Here is a 20,940-nt window from a genome sequence, read left to right as displayed (position 1 = left end):
CTAAATAGAAGTGTACGCATGGTGGTGCCCAGGGAATGTCCTTTTATTCACAAAGGTTAAGTCAAGTGTTTAATGCCAAACAGCTATAGCTGGGAAACAGAAGTATTACATAAATCGTTCAAGGTAATAATGGTTACAACTGAAAAGCATACAATTGGATTAAATCCCATTCCATCACTAGCCAATATTCACCAATGGCAAATAAAACATGTCTGAGGATTTGAAAGTGCTTCCCCAAACTTTGCTAAGTGGAACCTGTAGTGACAGTAAGGTTAACACTTAAATCATTCCTCAAATTAGCTGAAAAACATATTTTTAAACAAAAAACAATTACCTTTGATTTTACAGTAAGAATGGATGCAGGCTGCTCTCCAAAACCTTTTCCTTCTGCTGGATTATTCCCTCTGTGTTGAAGCCGAAGGAGAGAATTAACATTGACACCTCGGTTTTAAAGTGAGCTTAAAATACCAATTAATTAGTAGAAATGTCATACTTGCCCTTCATATGCTATATTGGTACTAATATCTTCAAAAATAGAAAAGGCAGCTGGCGCTTGGAGAAGTCCCTGAATCCCAAATACTCCTTTGGGCTTTCCATCAGAGGTTCCTGAAATAAACAAATTTGTTATAAATTCACAATGCCTAAAACAAATGCAAGCAATTGTTTGAGTGTTATAAGACAGGGTCATGGGTACGACCATGTCATGGGAGAGGTGGGAGCTGATGGGGCCGCTGTCCCTGGTAAGCCTGGAGACATGTATGCACATTGGTGCCCCTTTCTCTGACATTATGGATACCAGCTTCTGTACTTGCCAAGGGTCTCTTCTCTCCCAGAAGGATATCAAGAGGCTCTAGAAAACAATGCATCAGGCTCCTCAGAAACCTGGGATGGATAATTGTTCCTTGGAAACCACAACATTTAGCGCAAAACACGTATTACAATGAACCAGGGCCCAATGGATAAGATCACTCTCCTGTCCCCACCTGAAACAGAAGGAATTAACTTGTTACCCAATTGAGACTACAACAGGCTTCCCCACTGATGAGCCGAAAGAGATACCAAACAACTATCTCACAAATCAAAGCCTTGCTACAACTGCAGGGGAGCAGGGTTTAGTAAGCGACTGACCAAGACTGAAGACCTAGCAAAACCGATTTAGCAAGTGAAGGGGCGAGACCGAACAAACAACCACACTCAAAGCATGACAAAGATGGAGGCTAAAAGAATTAATTAAATTTAAAAAAGTCCTGGCCCTCGAAGGAATAGCTCAGAGATTAGCACAGGGTGGGAAAAGCGGATTCGGGTAAGCAATGAGAGCAGAGGAAAGCTTCTGGTTTGATGTGGAGGTACAGGAAGACAGCAGTCAGGTAACAGTGTAAGGTATATTGGTGACGTCAAAAGAGGTGGTGGACCACAGAGATGGCTGCAGCAGGTGGAGGACACTTGAGAGGTAAATTGCTGGGACTGAGAGAACGGGGTCAATTTGACAGGTTGTATGTGAATGAGAGTGATTGAAGGTAGTTTTGGAGGGAGAGCATCTTTGAGCAGGAATGGGTGCATGTGTGTGCAGAAGCAGGGTGGGAGTGTAAGGCAGCAGAGAAGAGGCAGGGGTAGCGTTGGGAAGGAGTGCTATGTGGAGGTAAGCCAAAAAAGATCTGTAGGCTATGTATCATCAGGGGAGAGATCAGGAAGGAATTGGACGCTGGAGACAGGAGAGAAATTGGTTAGACCAGGAGACCAAGTGTAGGGACAGAAAAGGAGACAGACAAGAAAGGGAAAGGTTGAGAGATTGATCTGGAGGAAAAGGCATCAGGACAACCATACAACCCATCTAGGTCCCTTAGGGCATCCCCTGAGGGAGTCATGTAAGGTCACAGCCTTTAGGCAATCCCTAGGACAGGGGGCAGACAGTATGGCTACCCTCGCTCTAGTGAATTGGCACTCCATTACACCCGGTTGCAGTACAAAAACTGGCCAAAGGATGTGGGGGCCCTTCAAGGTTCAGGGATGTTTATGCAGGGATGCCATTTAGATTGAGCCCCAAGTGCCTTTTTTGGTAACTTTTTTTATAATAAAAACTGAAAACATGTTGAATTTGTCTTTAACTTAGGAAGGACATATGTATCGACACTTCTGGAACTCTACTGAAAGACATTTTTAAGCTTGCTTAAGAAAACCCCAGTGAAAGTGCCTCTGTCATGCACTTAACCCAGAAAACTATATTTACAGTCCTAACAGAATCTCGTTAATGTTACGTGACACCTTAAATAGGAAAACTAAAACCTGTTTTCAATTGCAACTTAGACCAGATCCAGGACAGTTGCCAAATATGTTAGGCTACTAATATGGCAAGATCCAAACACTCTTGCCAAATGCAGGGATATTTTCGAAAGTGTTTTGACATACAAACCTAATGCTGATGAAAAAAGGTATTTGTCAGAGACCCACAACAACACGTTTTTGGGACACCTCAAAATAGTCTGATTGCAAATACCTCGGCCAGAACTATAAGGTTCTCACAATGCAAACACTTTGTAAATCTGAGCTATTAACTTAAAAAAATGCATTGTTGTATAGTCTTGTATGCACACTTGATCTGAATGGACACCCCACCATGCTTGCAGATGTGTCATAGGCAAATACGTTGGCAGGCCATAGAGGATGCACACAGGTAACAGCACTGCGTGTTGCGGATGTGCAAGACGTACAAGTATTGCTAGACCAGGACAACCGAAATGGAAAAAAGGACCACCACTAAACAACGAATGGAAAAGAAAATGTACACACATCACCACCTCCAACACATTAGAAGATCGCAATATGGATGAAAAGGACATGATAAAACCATGCGGTTACATCACAGATGATGAAACAATTTACATATATCTCACAGACTGAACATACAACCAGGGTATAAAACGTACATACTGGTGCTCACTTAAAGAAAAGGCAACGCAGACTCAAAATCTGCTCTCTGTATACATTTGACAATCTGTCCAATGGATACTGTCACCATAGCAAACATACAGGTCATTGCTGTGGATGGAATAAGTTAGTTACTTACCTGTTGTCCAGCATTGGTATCATCATAAATTTACATGTTGTATGAGTATTTCCCATCAGACTGGGAATCCTCGTTAATAGAGCGGTTTATTTTTTAAAACTGCAGTCACTTTCGCGCTCATGCACTCATTTTAGGCCATACTGACCCAATAGAAAAGGGGTCCCTTAGCTCCGGCCCTGGAGGCAGTCTTCAGATTCGGCAAGCGCAAGTAAAGTGGCAATTTGAGCCAAGCAGGTTAAGGGGTGGGGGCGGTTGCATGCAAATCGATTTAAGATACCAATGGTGGAGAACAGACGTTACAGTTAAGTAACTTATTCCTTCCCCAGCATTGGATCTTTCAAAGATTCATATGCTCTTACAATATAGATTAGACCGCAGTACCACAAAACCATAACGGGCAGAGGTAAGTTCCTTGCAGAAAAACATTTACCACAGGAGACACTCAATTTACGCAAATAGGTTCCAGACCAACCTAGTCGACCTTGGATTCTGCCATGGATTCCCTAGCAACAGTAAAACCTTGTGTAAAGACATCCAGCTCATGGGCCCTGCAGATGTCCAGCACGGGGATACCGGAGAGGAAAGCTATTGTGGCACCATCAGCCCATGTCAAATGAGCCATGGGATTTCCCGGAAGAGGCCTGCCGGCCGTTGATGACAAAAATGATCCAGGAGGTAAGCCATTTGGTAATGGATGATTTGGAAAGTGTGTTTCCCATTCCAACGGGACTTCATCAGAAAGAGTCAAGAGGTTTTTCGGAACTATTATATGCAGGAGAGGTAATATTTCAAAGCTTGTACCACATCTAGAGATCGCTCCACAGGTGAAAAGGGTGAGCCAGGTGAAGGTGAACCAAAGAAAACCAGTAACACCACAGGTTTGAGGTGAAAAATAGGAACAACGGAAGGGTTAGTGTACTGCACCACCTTGGACATGTGGAACACCAGGTAGCGATTTTTGCAGGAAAAAGCCTGAATCTCGCACACACGCCTTGCTGATGTGATGGAGACCAAATGAGAGGTCCTTCTGGATAGAAATGAGAGACTTCATACAGCAGCTCAAACAGAGGTCTTATGAGCATTGAGAGGACGACATTCAACTCCCAGCCTTGGAAAGACACTGGACTGGTGAGAAAGATCAGAACAGTCCTTTTAGGAACTCATTGACTAAGCGGTGGGACCAGATAAGGAGCAGAAAAGAAACGAGTATAGTAAGAGATAGCCGCACTTTTATGGAAGAACGCACCAGGCCAGACCTAGCCAAGGATAGTATATGGCAGGATATCCTTAGTTTGTGGGCTGAAAGGGTGGAGGCCCTGAGGCACACCCCAGTAGGAAAAGTGTTTCCACTTTTTCTTGAAAAATGCCAGCGTGGAAGGAGCGCAGGCTCTGGCCAGAATGCCTTTACAATCTTGCAGCATAGAAACATCACCAAGCTCTAGGAGTGTAGGAGCCAAGCTATCAGGAAGGCCCGATCATGGTGGAGCACTGCGCTGTCACACCTGGAAAGGTACCCTCATCGGTGGGCCAACAGGAGGTTGCAGCACCATAAGTGCCTCGGCCAGGCTCTGGCCACTAAAAGCAGTCTTGAGTGATATTGCCTGAAAGCATTTAACACCTGAGCCACTAGGGGTATAGGTGGAACGGTCTACAGGAACTTCCTCCTGCCAGGGGAATGTGAAAGCATGTCCCAAGCGTTCCAGATGAATAGAGATATGGAAATATATATTTTCTAGATCCAAGGATGCAAGGAAACACTTTCCCTGAAGCGGAGACAAAACATGCTGATGCGTCAGCATCCTAAAGGTTTTGGCCTTGAGGAGCATGAGAACGAGGATGAGCCTCCAACCTCCAGACTTTCTTTACCAGAAAGTGCCTGGAGTACATTCCCTGGCTCAGCTGACGTGAAGGTACAATGGCTGCCTTTGACAGCACTGATTGGACTTCCTGCAGCAATAGAGGTACATGCTTCTCCACCTTATGCTAAGGAAGAATGGTGGGCGTTTCCTTAAATTGCAGCGTGTGACCCTGGTGGATGAGGGCTAACACCCCTCAGTCTGTGGGGATGGCTTGCCACTGGTTGACGAATTGGGAATGCCTCCCTCCCACTGAGGTGTGAAATGGGGACGGGGGGCTTGAGTGCGAGAAAGTTCAGATCTGCTTGGTATGCTGGATCCTGGTATCAGAGCGGCTGCAGCGGTACTGGGTTTCCCAGCGTGACTGGGACTTTGACTTCTAGTTGTCCACCGACGAGTATGATGGGGACCGATATGATGGGGGAATGGTAAGAGTGCTGGTAATCCCTTGATGTTCTGAAGAAGTGGGATTTTCCAGAACAAAAAGGACTGGTGGTGGCATTGGAGCGTACCAAAAGTACATACGGAGTGTCTGCCTTTTTGGTTTGCAAAATCCCATCCACTTTTGTTGCCTAACAAGCCTACGCCATTAAAGGGCATGTCCACTACGTTTGCTTGAACTTCCGGCTGAAGCTGTTGGCCTTTAGGCAGCCCCGTCTGCACAAAACAGCATCATTGCTAAATTGACTCAAGCCTGTGTCAGCGATGTCCACCGACATGGAAATCACATGATCCGAAGTGGCTTTGCCTTCGTGAAGAAAGGCGAACGCTGCCTCCTACTTGTTGGCCGGAAGGAATTCAAGAACTGTGCTCAGTATAAAGCAAAGTTCAATTTCGTATCTGGACAGGTTGCCCATTGCATTAGCCACCTTTATGGTGGCAGCGGCTGTTGAAATGACCAGTTTTCCCAAGGCATCCAGATGCTTGCCCTCCTTCTCAGGAAGAACAGAGCATGGCGTGGAGGGGTTGGACAAGCGTTTGCTTGCTGCTGCCGACACAGCAGAGTTTGGATTGGGTTGCGATCGAAGGCACTTCAGAGCAGAATCAGGGACCTTGAACCCATCTGACCTTTCCTTTTTGGGTGGTGCAGAGGATGTCAGACTGTCCTTCCACAGATCTTCCAGCACTGTAATTGCAACAGATTTTCTGGGTTGCTCACATCGCTGGTAGAGGAAACCCTCCTCTTTCTGTTCTTCTGGAAGCAAGCCAAACATCTTTGTTGCCCTTTAGATCAGATCATGGAAAGATCTGATTTAGTCTCCAGGAGAATCGCGGAAAGGATCATCATCCAGTTCACCATGTCCAGGGACCAGGTGGTCAAATTCATCCGTGCCAGTGGTGTATCCCTTTGGGACATGTTACCTTTGATTTGTGTTAGTATGCTTCTACACTGGGGCTGGTGGCAGCTGGTCCCTGGAAAGACAAGGCGGAGCATCAAATAAATCATCAGGGGCTTGTTGAGGTGGGATGGGCCAGAAAGCCTGTGCTGCAGTACAGACACCAAGGACTGCAAAGTGGCCAGAATGTCCAAAGAGGCATGGTATAGCTCATAGTTAGTTTCTCTGGTGCAGATTCCATTAGCCATGTAACTGTTGCAGAGGTGCAGTGAGTTGTGTTAAAACCATAGAAATAGTTTGCTGGACCATTGCTATTATTTCTGTCTAATTTGAGAAGCGGATGGTTTCCTTCCGCAGAGCACAGTGATTTCCACTTGCTGCAGTGCCTCCAGGTACAAGTAGCCCTGAAACAAAGGAAATGGAATTCTGGCCAGAATAGGGTACAACAGCAATTGGGTGTTAAAGAATGGCCTCACATGAAACAAGGCAGATATTGGTAGGGGTCGGGCAGAGATTGGAGTCCTCCCAACTCCCTCACCCCACCTTTGGGACATGAATGGCTCCAGTGAAAACAGTCTTGAGCATACTGCCTCAGGTTCAGAGGGGTCCCTATCCCCACCTGACCCTACTAAAATTAGCATTTACCGACTGGAATGGGGCATGTTGGAAAGTATACAGTACACTTGCATGCATACTACCCCAAATATATTGCACTACAAAATTATCGCAAATACAGAATATAGTGAAATAAGACAAAGCGACTACCCACCAGCAGATCTGCATGGTCCTCAAAAAATGCTGAAAAATTAAATGAAACATTGTACCTTCGTACAAGGCAACCCTGACAAATATAACTTTTCAGAAAACGGTTGTCAATACCACACCAAAAGTATTATAACTGCACCCATCATAGTGAGACAACCATTCACCTGTGTACGGACACCACTTACAATGATGGGCACAAAATGGCAGTGAAAACAAATAATAAATAAGCACTCATTCCGCACACACGCACTCTGAACTAAACAATAGTCACTGCAAATACACAAAACACTACCCACGTAGTCCAGCAGTTGGGATATTTAGGTATGTCCTCCTTCGTTGGGTGCAAGGGATTCCATTAAGGTACACCAGGCTCTCTAGGGGGTAGCATGGCATAGCAGGCCAGGCTTAACTCTTAGGGGGTCAGAGGGGTGGTTTTCACAAATACCCAATGAGAGATTGTACACATGCTATTTTTATAAACATTATGTATATTGGAAAAGGAATGAGATAAAACTACATTAACAGATGAGTACAATTTACAAAACCAATACGCAATATTGGCTAGCCTAAATTTTAAGTCAAAGTTTAGGAAGGGTCTTAACTAGTGGAGAAAATGGTTATGGGCAAGTAAAATACTTCTATCTTGGGCAGTAACATGTTTGTTTAAAGAGGCAGGGGCAACCGGTTTGCGAAGTTTAGGGCTTTAGCATATGGTTTCATTTTGCAAGTAGTGTCCAAAGGAGCAGAGCTCTGGTAAGCTTTTGGCCACAGAAGAGCCTTGGTTTCAATGAGGGGAACTCCAAATGGAGAACCAGCTAAAGAGATTCTCCAGCGGGATTTGAGTATTGGACGACAAATACCACGGGTCCAAGAAGTAGTTCTGCAGCAGGCACATTTGTGGTTTCCAGGAACATCAATGTGCACTTTGTTTTGAAACCACACAGCTTTTAGCAAAGACATCGGTTCAGGAGGGACTCCAAGATTCTTGGGAAGTAGGAGTATTAAACAATTAGTCGACGGTATGAGCCAAAGGAACAGAAAGAGATGGAAGCTACGGTCAGCTGGTGTCAACAATGCAGGGCTTCTCAGTTTTCCTTAGTGTCATGATTTGACTTTTGAGGATGGGGGTTCGCTGGAGAAGACCAAGGCAGGACGACAGAGTTTCACCCACAGAGATACAAGTGAGGCCAGCCATGCAATGAGGACCAGAAAGGGAGTTTGTAGATGGGGTTGAAAAAGGGCAGCACAGACCACTGGACCTTCCAATATGAGGGATATGAATCTAGGGCGTTTGCCCGATGTCCTCTGGTGAATTATCTCAGTTCCACATGGTGCAGAGAGTTATAAGGTCACCAGCAGTGAATTGGCTCACTTCTGGGTCCGGTGATGCAATCTTGGCCCAGAACATTATGGAGACAGTGCCAGACAGTGGGAGATGTGATCGGATTTTAGACAACTGACCATTAGAAGGATCCACACAGTGTTACTGAGAGGCATGGCTTTGCATTCAGATTTGGTGGTGTCAAAAGGTGCTAGTGCAGAGCTTCAGGTCCTGCCTTGTGGAAATAGGCAAAAAGGGCTCCCCCCACCATCATCCTCTCTGCTGGGCACCAAGAGAGGTAATTGGCCACAGGCCTCGTCACCTTGAAAATGTTCTTCATGGCATGCAAGTACTTGGACCACTGATCCCTCAACAGCCACTGCAGCCACTGCACGGATCGCATCTGCAGTCTGGCCTCTGACACCAGAAAAATGCAGGAAGCCATGAGACCCAAGAGGTGAAGGAAGGTAGCCTCAGATAAACTCGGGGTACTGAAAAAGCTCTGGCTTGGGACTCCTTTGGGGGCTTTGGGGGGTGGGGGTGCTTCAGACTTCCCCCTCCTGTGTGTTCAGGACTGCCAGAACGAATTGGAGCTTCTGCGTTGGTGTAACGTGGGACTTTTGGCAGTTCAGGGAGAAGCCCAAACCATGAATCAGAAGGCAGGTCTCCAAGCTGTCCTGAAACATGCTCCAGGGACCTGTCTCAGATCAACCAGTCGTCCAGGTACAGAAACACATGGACACCAGATCTTAGAGGTGCACTGCCATCTCCTTGGTGAAAACCTTTTGCCACAAAGTGCGGATGTGGTTCGATATGGCCACATTTAAGAGTAACACCATTTCAGATTGCAGACTTCTGTCCAAGATGCCCGTAACGTCATATTAAGTAAATGGCTTGGCTGAGGCACCCAAGTCCAAGGCAAAGGATCCCTTTCTCCACTGTCCTCCTGTACTGGGCATTGGGGGTCCATAAGGGGATGCATGCTGAAATTCAAAATCAGGGGAGGTGTCCACCCCACTTGCATCGTGCAAGCCTTCAGGCTGACTTGCTGGCCCTGGCTGGTCTGTAAAAAATGCAGGACCCCCCTTGCCCATTGCTCCTGCCAATAGGGGCTGGATCCACTTTCTCATCGTAAATAAACCTCATGGAGTCTAAGAACTCCAATCGTGACTTGGAGGCAAAGGGACACTACCGCCGAACGGATGGTTCCCACAAGGTCTCTGCGCCAATGCTTAGAGGGCCACTGGCACCAATGTCTACTTTGCAGACGTCAAGATCGGGCTTGTGGGCCTAAGACCTGACACGGTCACATTGGGCACCAGGCGCAACTGGTGCCTGGCCTGCCTCTTCAACAGTGGATTCATAGCCACCGCTCCATTTAAGAAAAAAGCTGGAGCACTTGCTCCTTAAATGCCTCCCACTCTTACCTTGGGGCACCAGAAGTCTGCAATGACTTACCATGCTCCTGCGACAAATCAAGTCTGCGTCGATGGAGTCTTCTTTTTATGAGAGGTGGAGGACAATGAATGGCGCCACCCACTTCAGGAATGCCAGCACTTCTTTGCCTTATTTTCAGGTGTGTGGCCTTCAGGGTCATGGCCCAACGACCTGACGGACAAACACTCCGGGACGTTGACGTAGGTCGCCCGAGTGCCAACTTGGCAGATTGTTTCCCCAACAGGCTTCGGGTTCATTTGCAGACAGGAAAAACACTGCTCAACATTGTGCTCATTCCCAGACACCATACGCAGATACCATATGTGACTCTGTGATTGATATCTTCAAGCCACAGTCCTGACAGCACTTGAATTCCAAAGCTTTAGCACCAGACAAAGATCAAACAAAAATGTAATATTTAAGTGAACAGTTCCGGAAAACAACTTGCTGAGCGTGTGGAAAAAAGGAACAGAGGCACAGTGACTAAAATATAGATATATATAGTCAACGTCACATCCACAGTCGAGGAGTGGTGGAGTTGTACTGCGCCTTCTGTCGAAATGTTTCCGAGCAGCTGATCCTCGAAGATATCTAGATGAGCTATCTGGGAAAATGCAATCCATTGCAGTACAGTTAACAGCTAAATAGAATAAAAAGTACCAAAACTGTAGGTACAAAAATACTTTAAAATGTATTACAGTATCACACAAAGGCATACTTTAAATAAAATAAAAAAGCAATATGGGTTGCTCACTACTTTAGTATTTAACAAAGATGTTATGCAAAACACTAAGTAAAAAAACAATCCCTATATATAGGGAGCCTTTGTAAATATTTTGGGTGTCCAAAAAATGTTCTGCAGAGACGAGGTGAGTAGCACTTGGAGAGCCCACTCAGGGAGTGCCAAACAAAAGTATGCACGTGCAGGAACCAAAACAGGGATCAGAATAGGACTTCGGTGGCGCAAGTCAATATGTATATCTTGAAGAAAATAGCTAGCACCCAGTTATATAGTAGCTTAGGAACAGTGCTGGGTTTATATATCAGTGCCATTTATGAAATATTTCACTGTTATGCATAACATGAATATAGTGGAATAAGGTTCTTAGTTCCAATATAGAAGGGACCTACAAGGTAATGCTGGTAGGAGAGGAGGAGAGTGATCTGGACGGTGAAACTGGGGGCATGTATACCCATTAGTTCAATGATACATATGAATCAACCTTTTACACTATTCAAACTGTGTGGTCTACCTTGTATCACACACCAAGGGTCCATAGGGACTTAGCCTAGCAGTCCTGACCAATCTGGGCCAATCCCGGATAGCACTAAGTTAAGCAGGACTTTGTGCAAAATGCATACCCCAACGGGGAGAAGGGCAGTTCAAGAGATCTAAGGGAGCAGTGGAGGAAAGTTGATTCTGGGTGATGCAAACGAATTGCGAACTTGCAATCTCCTCTGACCAGTTAATGGCCATACATGTCGAGCAGAATAGTGGATTGGTAATGCCCACCAGTGTAAGCACCGGAGGCACCTTGCAATAGTCTCCTCTACCAAGCAGAAATTTCTGGTCTAAAATGCCAAAATGCCGATTCCTGCAGCCATCCCTCGATGTCACGTAGTCATCTTTAGATCTCGCCAGGTTTTATTGGTCAACTTAGTTCCTTGGTCGAGCTCCCACTCATATCAAAAAATCAGGCTTGGGGGTTAGCACAGCTCTCCAATGTGGCACACTGCAACGATTGAACTCGGAGGTGTCTGTCGAATAGAGGATAACCAATCTCCCAAAGTCTGCCCATTAGGAGCCATGCACCAGGAGAAATGTGGCTTAATGGCAGACATCCCACAACTCCCCATTTCTTGCCAGCCGACACACTTGGTATCTTCCCAGGCTTTCCTGCGGAAAGCTCACAAAAAAAACACCAAGAGTTTCGTTTAGTTTGTTTATTTATATACCGCAGCCAAACCCTAGGGCAACTGGGCGCAATAAACTTGAGGATCAACAGAGGTTACAGAAAGGTTGCACAAGCGAAGTACAGAGGAAGATAATACAGTAGGTAGCCGGAAGATAATACAGTAGGTAGCCGGGGGACTGGATTACAATGTGGTCCGTGACATGGTTCCAAGTTACAGTACAAAGTACATTGCATTTATGTAGGAATAGTATTCTTACTGCGAAGACAGCCAGGTTATTACCTTAGCTCTGAATGCCCAGAATGATTCTTCAGTCCTGATTATCATGGGGAGTGAGTTCCAGCATTTTGCTGCTAGTACAGGGAAGCTAGATCCACCTGCTGTTTTCAGATTGAATTTAGGAATGTTCAGTTGGTGCATGTAAGGGGGTTCTAGTAGGTCTGGATGAACAGTGTCTGGAGAATTTGTCGGATAGGTATCGTGGGGCAGTCAGTGAGAGGCATTTGTGTGTAATGACGAGCGATCTTAGCTTGATTTGTTCTTGGATAGGGAGCCAATGGACTTCTTTACTGATGGTGGAGATGTGAGCTTTGCGAGGAAGGTTAAGGGCACATCTAAGGGCATTATTCTGTAGGACCTGGAGTCTGTTCAGATTGTTTTTAGTGGAGCCCAAAAAGAGTGTATTGCAATAGTCTAGTCTGGACAGTATCAATGCTCTAGATAGTATGAGGCAACTGGTGCTTGGTTGAGAGAAATGGCTTGCAAGCACTGATGAGTTTATTAGTGTAGGCCGTGGATGAGATAGTGGAGTTAATTTGTTTTTTGAGCGATAATGTAGTCGAGATACACGCCCAGCGTCTTGACTTCTTTTGAGACTTCCATGATATTGCCCTCAATGGTAAATGATTGGTACCTGGGGTCCAATTTATTAAAGGCAGGCCTGGGATCCTACTATGAGCAGTTCTGTCTTGTCGTTCAGGCAGAGGCTATGGGTGGCCAATCATGCTTGAATTTCAAGGTAGATTTCATTGAGTTTTGCAGCATCTTTCTCATAACTCCATATGAGTGTCGTCTGCGTCATTAGTATAAGTGACAACCGTAGTTAGTATAAGAGGATGCTCCCAACCCACTGGAAAGGTCTAGGTACAGCGAACAAATGGCATGCCATTTTAAGCAGGACTTCAAGTACCAGACATGTTGAATCGATTGCCCTCCTAAATGCATTATCACAATGAAAAGGCAAGGTAAGACCTTGAATCAGGAAAAAGCTAAATGCCACCAGCCTATTCAGGGCATGCATGGAAAGAAACAAATGTTACTTGGGATTAAGTAAGGAAGACACAAAGTATCCCCACATCACTCAATGGAAATGGCTTGTGCCACAATGGGAACAATTAATAGATCATAAAAAGGGGAATGGAATTCCATGCACTGGTAGGCACATGGGCTACACAGTGTCCCTCACACAACAAGAAAAGGAGGACCCAATTGTGTCTGGCAGCCATCTGCATAAGGTGGGTTGGGCTACATCGTAGGAAAAGAAGGGAAAGTAGGTCTTCCAGCACTGGTAACCGAAAAAAGGTAGACCAGTGTTCCCAAAACAAGCAATGTAGTATAGAAATGTGGCTGAAAACTCTTACTCACCTTAATGTTAATACATAATTTCTGATCCATCTCTACACAATCATCAGTCTCGGAGCGCTGAAATAACAGAAGACATCAGAAGGATGAAAGGCTAAATTGACCCTTTCGGGATTTGGATCTGCCACAGCAGGCTACGCACAGATATAACGGGCGAGCGCTTAACTCACTGTGCTATCTGACCAGCTAACATGAGCTGACCTTCATAGAGGATCAGAAACGCATAATGTTCAGCGGTAGTGCTGCTGGGCTCTATTTATGTCGTGAAGATTTGCAAAAAGTAAATGCGCATACCAAGCTATTGAGGCAGGCCAGTCCGTCGCTTCGGTTTGTGCCAGTATGTATGAAGACAGTATCACTGTCTCCCATGCCTACACAGCAACATGCAATGGATTGCATTGTCCTACAGATGCCTCATCTTGATAGCTATCCAGTCAGCTACTCGTACATTTTTTTTCAACAGGGGGCGTATTACTGCTTGATACGGTCATCGATGACTCTGTTGTATACGGTCATTCTTCAATGGAGGTGAAGTCATATAAAAAGATGTATAACACCCCCACACCACATTACATCCAAATGCTCAGGAGGAGCGCCCTACCAAAGCATGCATCTGGCCCATGGACAAAGTACAAGGTCTAATGGCTTGGGAAACGTGTGAAGAGACGACCACGTTGTTGCGTGACAGATGTCTAACTGGCACTCCCCTCTGAAGAGCAGAGAACGCAACGCCTCTGGTAGAGTGGGCCCAAAGCCTGCTAGTACCGCCAAACCCGTTGTCTGGTAGCATCCAGAGATGCACAGAACTATCCACAAGAGATAGTTTGACAACTGCTTGCTGTAATCCGGATTGCGAAAAAAAAGACAAACATACAACTGGTCATCTTTCCTGAAAGGGCTCGTCCTGGCCAGGCAAAAACTCAGCTCCTTCTTGGGATCCAACCTGTAGAGCTTCTCCTTGTCCTTGGAAGGCTGGCATGTAAGGTAGAAGACAGGCACAGATGAAATTCTGATACCACTTTAGGCAAAAACATAAGACGCACTTTCAATGAGACTTATTCGAAAGGGGATTTACTAGAGCATGCCTGCAATTCGTTGACCCTGCTAGCGGACCCGATTGCCACCAAAAAAAGCAGTTTTCAGTGTGACAAGTCTGATGGGAGTTGAATGCAAAGGCTCAAACGGAGGCGCCATCAGGAAGGTGAGAACGGAGTTCAAATCACAATCAAGGACCACAAAAGGCAAAGGGAGGGAAAAGAAGTAACCAGGCCCTTCAAAAAATGGGCGATCACAGAGATGTTAAACCAAGACCTTTGTTCTGGCATCCTTTTCTGGGTTGGCAGGCAAAGAACGATGGTCAGAAGGGCTGCCCTGAGCAATGCCGGAGGTTAAGATTTATACTAAGCCTTCCAGCCATCACCTAATTTGTTTTGCTATTGTCACTCCGAGTGGGACGGGTATGCCCAGACATGGGTCCTGTGCTTGCTGAGCCTAGAGACCCCAAGCTACTCCTCACTGAGAATGCCCAATGAGGCTGAAACATGTCTGGGGATGCTGGTGGTCTCCCGAAGGGATATGACCATGCAGCTTCGGCTGGACAGCCCCTTAGGGTTGTTGCCAAACCTGATTTTCATTTGGTCTTTCCCCTTTTGTAATGGCTTGGCAGGCGAAAGAACGATGGTCTAGAGGGTTGCCCAGAGTAATGCCGGAGGTTAAGATTTATTTGAAACCTTCCAGCCATCACCTCCTTTGTTTTGCTGCCGTCTTTGGGATAGGCCCACCAGATACACCTTCACCATGCCCACTTGGAGGCCCAATTTGGCAAAGGCCAGCAAAAACTATCCCCGAGGAGGTAGGACACGACATGGGGTCCACTCTCTTTCGCCTTGCACTAAGCCACTAACTCTACCCATCTGCACGCGTGAAGGGACCTAGTGGACTGTTTACTTGCAGCCAAAAGCACCTCTGTCGCAGTCGGCGTACCTTAGTCTTTCAAGGGCAAAGCATGTAGGTTGAGAGGGTCCGGTTTCAGGTGAAGCATCTTGTCCCCCGACTGACAAGAAGTCTGGCCGCTGAGGAAGCCGGAGAGGTGAGCAGACTGCCAGTTCTAGGAGATCCGGGTCCACGTCGCTCTCACCCATTCCGGGGCAATCAGAATCAGGTGAGCCCTGAAACCCTACAACCTCCTGAGACCCAAAGTGGATAACTGGTAGCAGCGGGAAAGCATAATGGAGGTCAAATACACACTCCTCTAAAAATGCATCCCCCAATGTCCCACTGGGGGGTAACTTCCATCGAGCAGAACTGCTTTCACTTCATTTTGTCCACTGGCGCAAACCGATCTCACCATCTGGGTTGCCCAACTGGGCAAAGATCATCAACGCGACATTCGGCATAGCTCCCATTAATGGGTGATAAAGCTCTGCCTGCTCAGAGCATTTGCCAACCCATTCTCCACCCCTGCCAGGAGAACTGTTGAGGGTGACACAAAAAATACATTTAATGATCTAGCTTAAATACAAACATTTTACATTTTTCCATCTGAAAAAAAATGTCATATTAAAAAATCGACTATTCCATGAATAATTCTCAGTTCAAAGTAGAGCAGCACAATGAGCTGACAACATAAACAGGATGAAATTAAGAAATTTTTGGTATACAGGTAGCCTCCTGACAAAGCTTGTCATGTCCATTTAGTTTGTTCTTGTTTCCACAGCTAGTATTCATTATGCTGTCCCAGAATTGTATATCCCTAAAGATGAGGCTTTTATTGTTTCCTAAAAGTATCTGTGCCCAACCTTCTTTCAGACCATGTCGAGTCCTCTCCGGAGGTAACATTCCTCCCAACAATTTCCTTTTGACGCTAAATGCCAGATATTACATAAGATAACTTGATTCAATTTGGTTCGGTTGCTGGCAAAAATCGACAGTACTTCTGTGCTTGATATTTGTTTAGTTTTAAAATGTTATTCTCGTTTAGGTAGAACATTGAGTCGTAGTCAACAAAGTAGCGCTCATTTGCCGACATGGAAAGATGGTTAGATATTGTGGAAGTTGATTTAGAGCCCTGACTGCTATATCTGAGTTCATAGTAAATTGATACTGTGCTTTGTCTTGTAGAGTTTTGATCCAATCATTCTGTTTTAGTCGTGTTTTTACCTCTGTCAATTTATGAGTGTTTCCAATGTTAAATCTGTATTCAATATTTGTAGACAAGCTTCTTTCCACATATTTAAGACTTTTTCATTCAATGATTTCAAATTGTATCGAAATATATCAATTGATGTAATATATACATCTGCTATGATCTTCCTAAAAAGGTCTAGATGCCTCCAACTTGTAATCTATTCTATGGATTGAATGGCCAATTCGAAGCGAATCCTCGGCATCCGATAGGCAGATGGCAGCGATATTATCTTTTGCCAAAAAATCCCTTCTACACAATTCCACATTTGCCGTGGTAGGTTGAGCATGGCTTCACTTCCAAATCTCAAAATAGCGATTGCTTTCCGTCTATAGAATCCTACTATGGGTTCTTCGAAAATTGTAAATATTTTCAGTGTATGATCATCCCTTGTCGGGCAAGCGAGCCCGCTTTGGTTTTCGGGTGATGCGACCAGTCTCCTCCTGTCTCTGGAAGGTATTTAGTCGTTTTAACTAGCTCCATTTTTTTGCTTTTGAGGAATACTGACAATGGTTTGGACTTTGACTTTGGATTATATGTCAATGTCATGATTTGGGATTTTTTAGTATTGCTCATCAAGTCATTCTCTTCCACGTATTTTTCCAGCTTTTCCAATCTTTTCTGGCGCCCTACTTTATCAAGTATAACCCGATCGTCAGCGTACATAATGTATGGTATTGGTATCGCATTGAATTTGGGAGGATTTGCTGTTAAAGCATTTTTATTGCCCGTTAGATCCGAACTGTAAAGATTGAAAAGTGTTGCAGCTAGTGAACAGCCCCATTTTAGCCCGTTGAAAGTTTGTATCTGTGTTGATATTACTCAGTCTTGGGATAATCTCACTCTGATAATTATATCAGTATAGAGTGCTTTGATCAGTTCCAAAATAACTATAGGGCATTTCCATCGCCTCAGCTTTTCCCAAAGTTTTTTTTCCTTTATCATCTTTAACATTTATTCCAAGAATATCTTAAGAGAAACATTCAAGAGAGAACAAAAGCATAAATAACTATATACATGACATTTCCTCGATAAGCTAAACAGAACTCAAAATTAACATTACAGCAAATTCCCACCCCCAAGTCCCAAATTTAGACACAAAACACAACAAACAGCACAAGGCAAAACACCAACCCCCCCACCCAACCCCTTTTTCATTATTATACATAAAGTACCAAACCTACACCTTACCCAGATAAATCATTAAAAGATCCCCATTTCTCACTACATTCAGTCTCCCGATGAAGTCTAGATGCTGGAGACCTCTCATAGCGCGAAAGTGTTCACATATCCGCTAACCAATTTTCAGGATGCAGCTAGATTTCCACACTTTCATGATATGCTTTATCACCATTAACAATGTCCTATCAATCCAATCTGATTAGTTACAAGTTTCCTCACATCTACCTTCAGCTAAGAGGATGACTACAGACAAAAGTTTGAGGAAATGATAAAATCACCACGAGATCAGTTTCAAAACATCTTACCAAAAGTTTAACACTCTTTCACACTCCCAAAGCTTATGCAAATAGGTCCTTCTTGAACAAATACAACCCCAACACAGGTCAGTATTTGCCAATCCCCTTCTATTTTTTTTTATTTTTTATTGGTTTATACAATCCTTTAAAAAGGAAAAAAACATGGAATACAATTGACAAATCACACAATTGACAAATCACACAATTACAAACAAAAGCAACACCAGAAATGACAAAATATCATAAAATATAAAAAGAACCAAATGAACACTAATTGAGCAAACAGAACACAAAACTGAGCACATGACTTAAGACCAAACTAAACACTAGATTTGGTTAGTTATTCGATGTTTTTAAGGAGAAATGTCAGAGCGCAAGTTAATGTTTAGTTTGCTTCCGTGAAACTTTCCTCCCACCATTCTTCCATTGTGCGGTGAACCCTATTTTCAACAATTGGTCCAAGCAGTGTCTTTCTCGTCAAATAAAAGGCTTTGCAAGTGAGAATTAGATGCTTGATGTTTTCTTCATGATGATTGCAGAACCTACATTTTGGAACCAGCATCTCGTATTTAGGCCATCGCATGATCACTTCTTTGGTCTTGAATTGGTTCAGCCTAAATTTCATTAGGAGCATTCTTTTTTGTTTGTCTGGGCATTTTTCAAGGTTTTTGTAGACTGAATTAGAAGTTTTTCCTTCCAGTGGGATATTTTTCATTAGCAAGTATTTTGCTCTATTTATGCCAGTGCTAATCCAGTCATGTTCCCACAAATTCTTCTTGACGGCATCTGGATTCTCTGCCAGTGTGTCCCTATCTCTGTTTATATCAGCTAGAATTTGATGGCATTGATTTATCCAAGCAGAGAAGACCGAGTTTGATTGATTGTTCACTTGGTCGTGGAGAATTTTCATCTGTGGAACACCGTTAGGCAGGATTATTTTGCGAAAAATTGACAAGGTATTCCAGATGACCTTTGCATTTATGGAAATTAGCCCCAATTCGTAACATACTACCGCTGCCGGTATGCCTTTGGTTACGTTCAGGATTCTAGACGAAAAAATATTTTCAAGGGTATCCCACAGAGTAGATGGACATCCAAATGCAGTTTCTGCGCTGAAGATTAAAGATGGCACAGCCTTTTGGTAATAAAACTATTATGGGAACCAGAGAAAATTTGCCATATTTTTTATCAAGAGCTTGGGCGCTAAGCTTACATTTAGATTTCTTTTTTTCTGCCCAAATTTGATCATTTATATTTGAGTTCAGCCACATACCCAAATATTTTAGCTGTTTCACATGTTGCAGAGGTTCATCGTCTAGATGCCATTTGAATTTCTTCACAATGGCTGCACTTTTGGTAAGATCTTGTAGAGTTAGAACAAGTGATTTGCTTGAATTTATATACAAACCTTTGTCCCCAACATACTGCTCCACAGCTTGAAGTTTCCGTTGTAGACCAATTGGTGTGAGATCCATCAACACTAGATCGTCTACATAAAGAATCCAATTCAGGGCAGAGTCGTCTATTTTGGGAGCTAAACTTTGGATTTTTTCAAAGATTTCGCCGATGTCAGAGATGAATGCTTTGAAGATTAAGGCTGCCAGCGAGCACCCTTGTTTAACTCTGCAAAGGGTACGAATAGATTTTCATGGAGTCCCATTTGCATCTAAACCGATGTTAATTTCAGTGCTCGTATGTAAATCTTTGATGGCAGAAAGAAGGCTGTCGGGGCAATTCCAGGTTTTTAATTTTGTCCAGATCATTTCCCTGTCAACGCTATCAAAGGCATGAGACAGGTCAACAAATGCAAGATATACCTTTGAACCTTTCCGAATAGCATCCATTTTCAATAAATTGATAAGTATAAGATTTAAGCAACATCCCACACCCTTCACAAACCCACTTTGTCTAACATCTAGATGTTTAGTTAGAACAAGCCATTCCTTCAGTTTGTGCTGGAGTTGTGTTGCATATATTTTGCCTATAACATCCACTAAGGCAACTGGACGATAGTCTGTTGGATTTGATATGTTGCCTTTCTTAAAAATAGGCACGACAATAGCCTTTTTCCAGGAGTCAGGTGTGGTTGCTTCTGATGCGACTATCAAATAGAATTTGACAAAACTCAGCCCAGACTTCAGGATTGGCTTTAAGAATAGCATTTGTAATGCCATCCGGGCCTGAGACACGGGAGCTGGAAAGTTTTTGATATTTATCAAAATGTCATCTTGATCAAAATGAATGTCCCAGTGCCGCAGGGATGGCACTGGACAATCAGGGATCTTTGACAACATGGAGAAGTGCTCAATCCATTTTTTTCAGTAACCATGTTTTTTTTGTGGAGCCTGCAGTACACTGCATTCATTATTGATCACTGACCAGAAATCTGAAGAGTTCTTCTCTTTCAAACATTTCCTTATTTTTTTCTGCATCATGTTCTTCATTCAAGGAGCGATGTGCTATGATCCAGTTCTTATACTTTTGTCTGATCTTTTTCTTCATCTCATACTGTTCTAATTTGGTGAAGTTTTTGATTTGTCGCAGAGCCTTGCGCATTTCCCCCTTTCCCATGGCAATTTCTGAATTATACGCGTGTATATGCTTGTAACTCAGAGTACCATTTGGCTTTTTCAAGATCTTAAGTGTCTACACATAAGGAATCAATATACTACTTGTATTCCTTTTTTATTATGTTCACCTGCTGTGAATTGAGTTTGTTTTGCTGCAGTTTAGCATTATATTATGGTTCCATATCGATGAATCCCCTTATATTCATTCTCACTGGTGTCCAATATATACGACCTAAAATCAGTTGGTGAATATACCACTGATTCAAATCTATTTTGGCTTTTATTGCCACCTTCCAAACGTCATCCCCTACTTTCTCAGATAACTCTCTTCCGAGTTCTGACACCCACTCCATTTGCTTTTCCCAATGTTTCG

The 20,940-nt window shown here is 44.0% G+C and overlaps 1 protein-coding gene across 4 annotated transcripts in view; it reads right to left on the bottom strand.

Moving 5' to 3' along the window:
• Positions 1-20,940, bottom strand: part of BUB1 (BUB1 mitotic checkpoint serine/threonine kinase) — a 1,594,853-nt gene that overhangs the window by 1,058,669 nt on the left and 515,244 nt on the right. For all 4 annotated transcript variants that reach the window (XM_069606846.1, XM_069606848.1, XM_069606845.1 and 1 more), the window contains 2 exons: positions 498-606; positions 335-404 (listed from right to left, as the gene is read on the bottom strand). In XM_069606846.1, the coding sequence (XP_069462947.1) occupies positions 335-404; positions 498-606 (179 nt within the window). The remainder of the gene's footprint in view (positions 1-334; positions 405-497; positions 607-20,940) is intronic.

The sequence above is a fragment of the Ambystoma mexicanum genome, chromosome 4p, assembly GCF_040938575.1.
Source record: "Ambystoma mexicanum isolate Mex_15411 chromosome 4p, UKY_AmexF1_1, whole genome shotgun sequence".
In the NCBI taxonomy this organism is placed as follows: domain Eukaryota; kingdom Metazoa; phylum Chordata; class Amphibia; order Caudata; family Ambystomatidae; genus Ambystoma; species Ambystoma mexicanum.
Note: the sequence above shows the minus strand (reverse complement) of the source record. Positions and strands in the feature narration are given on the sequence as shown.